General features: G+C 39.3%; 2 protein-coding genes and 1 pseudogene across 2 annotated transcripts; 1 reads left to right on the top strand and 2 right to left on the bottom strand.

Moving 5' to 3' along the window:
- LOC104714412 (NADP-dependent malic enzyme 4, chloroplastic) lies at positions 357-4,482 on the top strand. Its single transcript, XM_010431766.2, has 19 exons — positions 357-675; positions 762-1,048; positions 1,140-1,260; positions 1,352-1,426; positions 1,543-1,694; positions 1,786-1,891; positions 1,991-2,056; positions 2,146-2,241; positions 2,326-2,397; positions 2,513-2,596; positions 2,685-2,783; positions 2,901-2,948; positions 3,041-3,094; positions 3,167-3,265; positions 3,345-3,434; positions 3,535-3,612; positions 3,701-3,775; positions 3,850-4,069; positions 4,168-4,482. Exons 1-19 carry the CDS (start codon positions 625-627, stop codon positions 4,254-4,256), a joined length of 1,962 nt encoding a protein of 653 aa, XP_010430068.1. The 5' UTR covers positions 357-624; the 3' UTR covers positions 4,257-4,482.
- Positions 5,266-7,734, bottom strand: LOC104716004 (annotated as a pseudogene).
- On the bottom strand, positions 9,112-9,623 carry LOC104714413 (cytosolic sulfotransferase 18-like). The gene has a single exon (XM_019230255.1). It carries the CDS (start codon positions 9,595-9,597, stop codon positions 9,217-9,219), a length of 381 nt encoding a protein of 126 aa, XP_019085800.1. The 5' UTR covers positions 9,598-9,623; the 3' UTR covers positions 9,112-9,216.

The raw sequence follows: 9,636 nt of genomic DNA on the forward strand, positions 1-9,636 counted from the left end.
ATAAAATGTCAAGTAGAGAGAGAGAGAGAGAGAGGGGCAAGTGGTGGTGTGGGTCTCTCTCTCATTCCATTTCTAAACCAACTAAATCTACTACGTACCTACACATTGAATTGATGGGTAAATATGGTAGTTGCATTTTTGCTAGAAACATTTGGGCATATCTATATTAATTATTGTCTGTAGCATCCCTTATGTATTATCCAAACAAATTTTCCAATTGGAAAGAAATGAGAAGGAATGAGAGAGGTCAGAGTCTAAGAAAAGTTGTAATTTAGAATTTTGTGGGGTGAAAACTAAGAAAAGTGTACCAATATAGGGACCGCTGGGGGTGAATAAAAAGAGAGAAGGAGTGGAGACGCAATTTGGGAAGAGATAGGAAAGGAAGACACGTCAACAAATGTGTCCTATGGAGGTTCTGTGCCATTTGCGAAGCTCTCAGATTTAGAGCGATCCGTGCGAGAAGAGAAGGAAGTGAGATAGAGATAGAGAGAGAGAGAGAGAGAGAGTGAGACGCGGCTCTGTTGTTCTTTCTAGTTCCAAGAAGAAGAGAGAAAGAGCAAATCGATCACTGCCACGCTGAAGAAGAAGAGTCTCTCCGTCTCCGTCCTCCTCCGTCTAAGAAACATGGCATCCTTAGGCGCCATGATCTCTCTCAGTCCCTCCTCCTCGTTTCTGGTATTCTTATTATTATTTTACATCTTTCTTTCTTTCTCCATCCCATGTCTCCTCCTTTTGTAAAAATGTATGCTTTGGTTTCTCAGAACAAGAGTACGGGTGTTCCTGGATGTTCAACCCACCTCTCTCTGCGCCAGCCTAGACTTGTAACCGCTCCTGCTTCTTCTTCTTCCTTCAGAGTGTTTTCCTCTCTCGGATCTAACCGGGATCCCCACGGCAGCGTTTTGATTGAGACCTCTGCCACTCCTCTCGATACCTCCGCCGCTGACGTTGTTCCCAAATCCACCGTCTCTGGTGGAGTTCAGGATGTCTACGGCGAGGATGCTGCCACCGAGGACATGCCCATCACTCCTTGGTCTCTCTCTGTCGCCAGGTACCCTTCTTTAATTGTTCCTTTCTTCTAGTCCTTTATATTAGCTAGGCTGGTCACTAAATATATATATATGGATGTGATTCTGGTGCAGTGGGTATACGTTGTTGCGTGATCCCCATCACAACAAGGGCCTTGCCTTTAGCCACAGGGAGCGTGACGCTCACTATCTACGCGGTCTCCTCCCCCCCACTGTTATCTCCCAAGATCTTCAGGTTTCCCTTCCCTTCTTGTTAGAGTCAGGGTTTCACATACATACATATAGCTGGATTTTTGAATCCTTTTTACTGCAATGCTTGTTAACAGGTTAAAAAAATGATGCATACTATTCGTCAGTATCAAGTTCCCTTGCAGAGGTATATGTGTATGATGGATCTCCAGGTAAACTTAACCAACTTGGATGGAAGTTTTTAGCTATCTGAACAACACCAAATATGCCTTCGTTACACAACTTTCTTTCACAATGCATTCTTTCTTTCTTTCTTTCTTTCTTTCAGGAGACCAACGAGAGGCTGTTTTACAAGCTTCTCATTGATCACGTCGAGGAGTTGCTACCTGTTGTCTATACTCCAACGGTTGGGGAAGCCTGCCAGAAGTATGGTAGCATTTTCCTGCGTCCACAGGGCCTTTTTATCAGCTTGAAAGAAAAGTGAGTCTCTCCATAGGGAAATCAACGACCACTTTCATCATTCTTGTGCTCTTTACTATATAACTGAGGATTCCATTTCCTATAATTTTAGAGGTAAGATTCATGAAGTGCTGAGGAACTGGCCTGAGAAGAACATCCAGGTCATTGTTGTCACTGATGGGGAGCGCATTTTAGGGTTAGGAGATCTTGGATGTCAGGCAAGTTGTTTGAAACTTTTCTGCTCTCATGACAGCGGTGAGTCTGGGTATATCCTCTTACTAATTTTGCACATTACATGCCATCATTAATGTCTTCAGGGAATGGGAATACCAGTTGGCAAACTTTCTCTATATACAGCCCTTGGAGGTGTTCGGCCATCTGCCGTAAGTATAGTTTTATGCAGCTTTATTGCATTAGACCACATTCGCTCATCTCTCCCTTTCTCTATATATATATATATATTGGTTGCCAGTGTCTTCCCGTAACAATCGATGTTGGGACAAACAATGAAAAGCTACTGAACGATGAATTCTACATAGGGCTCCGCCAAAGGAGAGCTACAGGAGAGGTAATTGGCACCTTGCATCTTTCAGTAAAACACTCCTGTGGAAGTTATGATGAACCTGAACCCTTAACCCTCTTCTTTGTATAGGAATACTCTGAACTTATGGATGAATTCATGACAGCAGTCAAGCAGAACTATGGGGAGAAAGTCGTTATTCAGGTTAGCTTGACACATGGATAAGTGTACTCCACCAATATGAATCTGCTGTTTAGATCTGAGAAGTTTCCTATCTATATATTTTGTAATTAGACGGTTTTCTTTTGATATTTTGCAGTTTGAAGACTTTGCGAACCATAATGCTTTTGACCTGTTAGCTAAGTATGGTACAACACATCTTGTTTTCAATGACGATATTCAGGTTTGTCCTGATTTAGTTGTAATACAGGAGGTAGTTTCGGCTTGAAGTACATATTTACCAAGCAGTGAAACTGTAATTTCACATATAGGGCACGGCATCAGTTGTGCTTGCGGGACTTATTGCTGCTCTTAGATTTGTGGGTGGATCCTTGTCAAACCATAGATTCCTCTTCCTAGGTGCTGGAGAGGTAAGGGTTCTCTCAGTGAAATCCATTCCGTCAATATTTTTATTTATTTCCTTGATGGGGATGAGATAATCTGCAGGGTTGTTACATGGTTTTACTTCCCCATTTTTTGTGATGCAGGCTGGCACTGGAATTGCTGAACTAATTGCTCTTGAGATATCAAAGAAGGTAAGCTGTACGCTTGTTTTCATTTGTTATATTAAGCTATTTCTTATATGAAGCTATTACTACTTATATGAAGTATTTGTTTGTGGCTGTAGTCCCATATTCCATTAGAAGAGGCTCGGAAGAATATTTGGCTCGTTGATTCGAAGGTAATTTATGAGATGTGGATTGTCTTTCTTTTGCATGTACAATTCTAAGTACACATTTTTATATTTACGTAGGGATTGATTGTCAGTTCCCGGAAAGAATCCATTCAACATTTCAAAAAGCCCTGGGCTCATGACCATGAGCCGATAAGGCACCTTGTTGATGCCGTCAAGGTGTGTTGGTTGTTGTTCTGCTGCAGAAGAGGCCTTTAAGTCTCAGTGTTAAACCTGAACCCTTTTCTATTATATCCAGGCAATCAAGCCGACAGTTCTGATTGGAACATCGGGAGTAGGTCAAACATTCACTCAAGAAGTGGTGGAAACCATGGCAGAGCTAAATGAGGTATACTTTTTCCGCATAAACGTGCATGAAAAATAAAGAAGCATTTTTGTTTAGGAGTGCATGGTCCTGACCATAAAAGTCAAAATTTTGGTGCATACAGAAACCCATCATTCTTTCTCTTTCAAACCCAACTTCTCAGTCAGAATGTACGGCGGAAGAGGCCTATACGTGGAGTCAGGTAAACAAGTTACGATTGTTGATTTCTGATGATCAGATAGAAGTGGAGTATTGCCGGTGGGTTACAAAGTCAATTTTTGATTTTACAGGGACGGGCGATCTTTGCAAGTGGAAGCCCATTTGCGCCAGTAGAGTATGAGGGAAAGACGTTTGTGCCTGGACAGGTTGTGACCAGAGCTATAGAATAGGATTTTGAAAACTGATTTAAGAGAGTTGATTCTGACGTTTATGTGGACAGGCGAACAATGCATATATTTTCCCTGGGTTTGGACTGGGGCTAATAATGTCAGGGACTATCCGCGTCCATGATGACATGCTTTTGGCTGCATCAGAAGCTTTGGCTGAGCAATTGACGGAGGAGCACTATGAGAAGGGGATGATATACCCTCCCTTCAGGAATATCAGAAAAATATCAGCTCGTATTGCAGCTAAGGTGGCTGCCAAGGCCTATGAACTGGGTAAGTGGTTGTGTTGCTAGATGTAATGTGTGAATCGCACTATTAATGCAATGTAATGTGAATTACTTCATTACATTTCCTTATATACAAATATACAGGATTGGCGACGAGGTTGCCTCAGCCCAAGGAGCTGGAGCAGTGTGCTGAGAGTAGCATGTACAGCCCTTCATATCGAAGCTACCGCTGAAGATCTGTCAGTTGCCATTTCTCACAATGACTCTAATAGCTATTTCTGTCCTCTCCTATTCTTTCACCTTCCTCTTTTCATGAGATTTTTCGTTTCTTTTTGTTTGTTTTGTTTGTCAGCATTTAAAAATTTGTGTTGTAAGCACTGTTTCCCTAGTTTGTGTCCTGTTGTTTCTTTCAAAGTCGATAATAAATCTTATGAACGAACATTGGCTATCGTTCGTACTCTTGTATGTTGGTAGATAGAAGAGTGTCTGACAAAGACTGTGATTTGTTAACCAGAGCAGGAGGAGACATAGCGCAGCAAGAAACAGTTCGCTTAACGCGAATCATTTCTCTGTAGCTATCTTTGTTTCCATGCTCAGTTTCCAAGTCATGACACTTCTGCAACAGTTGATGAGGGTCTGAAAACTGTGATGCATACCTGTAGACTGCACGAGCTAGATCCATTTCTCCCATGTTTTTCTCCTATAGTAATATACTTGTTAGATTATCTCCCAAAACAAAATACCGACACGAATACAACATACAAGCAGTGCCTGGCTGGTGGGCTGAGTTTTGCTATGAAAATATCGAGGTGCCTCGTATGATTATTAGCAAAATCAGTGGCTGAATGAAGTGTAGGTTATTGGCCTTGAGGTTGAACTTCTAGATTCTTTGAACAACTCAATTCCATTTGGTACCATTTCAATTCCTTCATCAAAATTTTAAGACAAATTAAACGACAGAAAGATATATTTGCTGATGGAGATGAAACACATACCACTGACAAGTCTCTTACCGGATGAATATTAGAGCCTCGGATCTTTGGCTAGGGGAATAAGACCCATCCAATGAGAAAGAATTTCATCTTTAATAACAAATGTGTTTGTTTACTATAAACACTTTTTTCAGTAGGCATTTATTTTAAGAAACTAAAGGAAGCGGCAATAAAGGAAAGATGTCAGTAAAACATTTTTTAAAACAATTTTTATCAACAAGTCTCAAAACATCATAGGACAAATAATAAACAGTAAGCATCTCTTACACAAATTAGTAAATGAGCCGTGCTTTCTTAACTGGAGAGCTGAATAATGGGGAAAGAGTATCAGACAGAGACCTGGCCTTCTTAACCGGAGGGATGAATTGGGATAGAAGAGTGTCTGACAGAGACTGTGATTTGTTAACCAGAGCTGGAGGAGACAGAGCGCAGCAAGAAACAGCTCGCTTAATGCGAAGCATTTCTCTGTAGCTATCTTCGTTTCCATGCTCACTTTCCAAGTCATGCCACTTCTGCCACACTTGAGGGTCTGCAAACTGTGATGCATACCTGTAGACTGCACGAGCTCGATCGATTTCTCCCATGCTTTTCTCCAGCTCTGCAAATCTGATGCACATCATCTTCACATCATTCTCTGGAAGCCCGGATGATGATTCTATGGCTTCTTGAAATATCTCCCTAGTTTTTGGAATACCAAACCTCTCTGCTGCACTAGCTATGTATATCTCATACAAATCAAGCTTCTTCTCATCCGCAACTTTTCTTGTAGCTTCTTTGTAAACTCCCATGGCCCTCTTCGCCAGACCATAATCTTCTTCAAATTTTGCATACTCTAGGTACAGTTGAGCAGCATCAGATGAACTTACCATTGTAACAGCATTCTCAAACAACTCTCTCACCCGCTCCACCTTTGTCTTACCATGTCGCTTTACAAACTTTTTGAGATACGTTACCCATATGTCTTTCACATGAGGATACTTAAACATCTTCACACCTCTTTCATACACCTTGAACGCCTCTTCAAAGTAGTTTTTTCCTTCAAGAAGCTGAGCATAGTTCAATAAAATCTGAGGTGTGGCTATTTTTAATTCCAGTATCCTCTCGTACACTGATCTCGTGGATTCCAGTGTCCCTACACTTTCTTCTAAATCAACGTAAAGTGACCACAGCCTCAGGGACTTATGTAGCTTTAGCTGGACTGGTTCTGGTTCGTTCCCACTGGCAGCCACTTTGCTTCTGACTTCTACCGATGGTACAGCTGTAGCACGCCTCATCAGCTCTAAAGCTCCTTTGAAATTCTTATGCCTCAGCTCCATCTCTGCCCACTCACACCACACACATGCCAAATGATCCACGGTTTTGTAGTTAACTTGGACTGCCTTGTCAAAAACCACTCTTGCATTAACCAAATCTTTGTGGGATTCATACAACTTCGCAAAATCAACCCACAACGTGTGAGGAGACTTGCCAATTACTTTCATAGGATCCACAGTCCTCACAGCTTCCGTGTAAGTCATTATCTGCTTCTCTACGTCTCCCTCAAACAACTTGACTCTACGATGCCATTGTTTAACGTTGTGTGGGTTCTGCCTCAAGAGAACACTATTTGCAAGTGCCGGTCTTCTGTTCATCAGTTCCTCCAAACGAGCTAATCTCAGATCAACATCATTACCATCGTTCAACCAATACCCACGCAAGAGTTTCCTCTGCATCTCTTCTAAAGACAAAGAAGTATTAACACGGACATCTTCCTCCTCCTCCTCCTCCTCTACCTCGGTTTCATCTTCTTCTTCCATCCTATTGGCAACACAGCTCTCCTCAAACTTCGAGTAAGCGTCAAATATAACACTAAAGTCCCTCACTGTGACCACTTTCATCATCCCTTCCTCGTATATATCCCGAGCCTTCTCAAACAGATTCTTTCTAATGTAGTACTCCGCAAGGTAAGTCCAGAGCATCCCTACTTCATCAGTGAACTTTGCAATGCCTCCCCTGATGATAGCCTCCACGTCAAGACCAGAAACGTCATTAGCATGGTTAACAACAACCTCAAGCAGATCCTTCCAAAGACTGTAAACGCTCTTGCCTTTACTAGACTGAAATTGAAACTCGCCGTTCAACACAGAGGCTAAACACTCTGCAGACTCTTGCCATCGACCAAACTTGATGAGAAAGTCAATAAAATCCTCAATGTAACTAGGATCATACCTAAGATACCTTCTATAAACCCTAACCGAAGTCTCCACAGGAACACCTTCCAGACTCGCAAATCCGAGATAAGATTCCCAGATTCTACCATGTTGTGTAACGGGAAGAGCAGAGAGAGCCCGATCGAAAGTTTTACGCGTCTTAGTAATCAATCTTTGAGAGATTAGGGTTTGAAGATACAAGAGCCAGATCTTAGGCATGTTATGCATCGTAACCAAAGCTCTTTCGAAAGTATTGTTCAAGATTTCGTACTGTGGATGAGTAACACACTTATCGCTAACGAGATTGAGACATTCGCGGAGATACGCGTACCAAAGCTTGTAGCTACCGGGAAGAGATTTAAGAGCTCTCTCGTAGATCACGACTCGTTCTTTGAAAGGGGACTCGGATTTGGAAATCAGATATCTCCACCATGGTTTTAGGGTTTTGGGGTTTCGTAGTATAGTTTCCTCGTGTAAGAGGTCTTCGTCAGAAGAAGAGAACACCATTATCGCAAAATCTCAAAAACCTAAAATCGAATAACGAAAACACACACAGAGAAGTTGAGAGAGAAATAGATATGTGACACGGTGATATATATATAGAGAAATAGACTAATCAAAATCAATATCGGTAATTTTCCTAATTAGATAATTATTTCATTTTTTTTGACACAATTTTCCTTTTGCCTAATATTATCGATTGGGAATATATATTATCTCAATGTAATTCATTCTATAAATTATTATTTTAACGCATCATTTATTATATACTTCCACTCTAAAAATTAATAAAAAAATCTAAATTTTTTAATGCCATTAATCTTAAATATAATTAAAAGAAAAAATAATCCTCTTTTAAATGAAAATCATGCCTTTGAATAATAATTAAAAAACCTCTAAGAAAAAGAAATCATAGATAAATAAAAAAATTAACATAACGAGATGATTAGAATAAAAGAAGTCTCGATAATCAAAAAAACTTTATAATTATTTTGGACGTTTTTCCTTTCTCGTTGCTCTTTTGTTCTGTAAAGTTATATTATTCTTACCATTTTATTTATAACAATGCTAAGGGCATGTTTATAGGGAGATTAGTTTAGGGTTTTCTTAGAGTATAAATATTGTGAAAATAATGTAAGATCAGTAGTTAAGAACTTTTGTTAAAAAGTTAGTTATTGGGAGAACATGTTTAAGATCTTAATATTTAATAATATAATATTCTTATAAAAATTTAAGAATGTTTAATAAATACATAGATTAATGTTTAATAAAAATTTTAAGAATGTTTAATACTATTTAATAATATAATGTAAATTAATATTCTTAAACATATTACAATTATAAAAATTTATAAAATAACATTTTAATTGCAAACTTATAAAACTTTTACTAAAATTCAAAATACAATGCCATATTTTTATGAAACAAAAAAAAACATTGTAAATAAAATAAAATAAAAACAATCAAACATATTACTTAATTAATTAAACAAGACAAACATTTTATTTAATTAATACATAGATTAATGTCCAAATTTATTCCATATATTCTCAACCAATCCAAGAGAGACACGTCACACAAGATCAGGCCTAAGAACAGTTCTAGAATAAGATCAATGAGTCTGATCTTAAGTCCACTATTCAATTATTTTCATTTTTAAAGGGCCTAAGAACACCCCATCTGATATACCTATAAACATGGCCTAATATCTATTCTTATGATCCTAGTTGCTTTCAGTCAATATCTATCCAAAAAAAATGTTTGTACAATCACAGAGAAGGGCAACTTGATCTTTAAGTATGAATAGAAACGAGTATGCCACACAACTTGTAGAAGATCACAAGACTTTGCTCACATCATGCAAAGGTTACAAAGCCAATTCCTTCTTATTAGAAACATTTCATTAGTAAATAAAGCTAGATTTATTCTTCCAATTTAGAACTCAATACAAGCGTGTGCTGTGACACTAAGCATATCCGGATGAGTCATGGCCAGATCGATTAACCAACAGGTCATATATCATGTTCAAGCAAACCAGAACATTTGAACTTCTCTTGCATCAACCCATCGATTCGAGCTGCCATCTCTTGAGTCAGGTAGTTTTGCCAATCTCCGACCTTTCCCTTTCTAAAATACGCGCTATTCGGATATACAACCCGAGGGATGTCGTCTCTGATCTTCTCCCCTTCATTGACTTCAAGATTCTTCAACGTCTCGAAACTGCAAACATTCACAACTTTCTCAACAACACCTTTCTTCTCTTCCTCAGCTGTGAATCCATAGCCCATAAACTGAGCCAATCTCTTCACATACGGCAATGGATCAGCTCTCATCGTCTCATACTTGAGGAACAAAATATGATCTGGATTCTCTTGGTAAGCTTTCCAATACATCAAGACATGATCTAGATAAGGACCGTACCCAGAGAAACC

This window comes from Camelina sativa, chromosome 9 (assembly GCF_000633955.1).
Source record: "Camelina sativa cultivar DH55 chromosome 9, Cs, whole genome shotgun sequence".
NCBI classification, from domain to species: Eukaryota; Viridiplantae; Streptophyta; class Magnoliopsida; order Brassicales; family Brassicaceae; genus Camelina; species Camelina sativa.

Coding starts and splice junctions, on each gene's coding strand:
- LOC104714412 (XM_010431766.2), top strand. CDS start 625: ATGGCATCCTTAGGCGCCATGATCTCTCTCAGTCCCTCCTCCTCGTTT. Junction 1,049..1,139: donor TGGTCTCTCTCTGTCGCCAG/GTACCCTTCTTT, acceptor ATTCTGGTGCAG/TGGGTATACGTTGTTGCGTG. Junction 2,057..2,145: donor GAGGTGTTCGGCCATCTGCC/GTAAGTATAGTT, acceptor ATTGGTTGCCAG/TGTCTTCCCGTAACAATCGA.
- LOC104714413 (XM_019230255.1), bottom strand. CDS start 9,597: ATGTATTGGAAAGCTTACCAAGAGAATCCAGATCATATTTTGTTCCTC.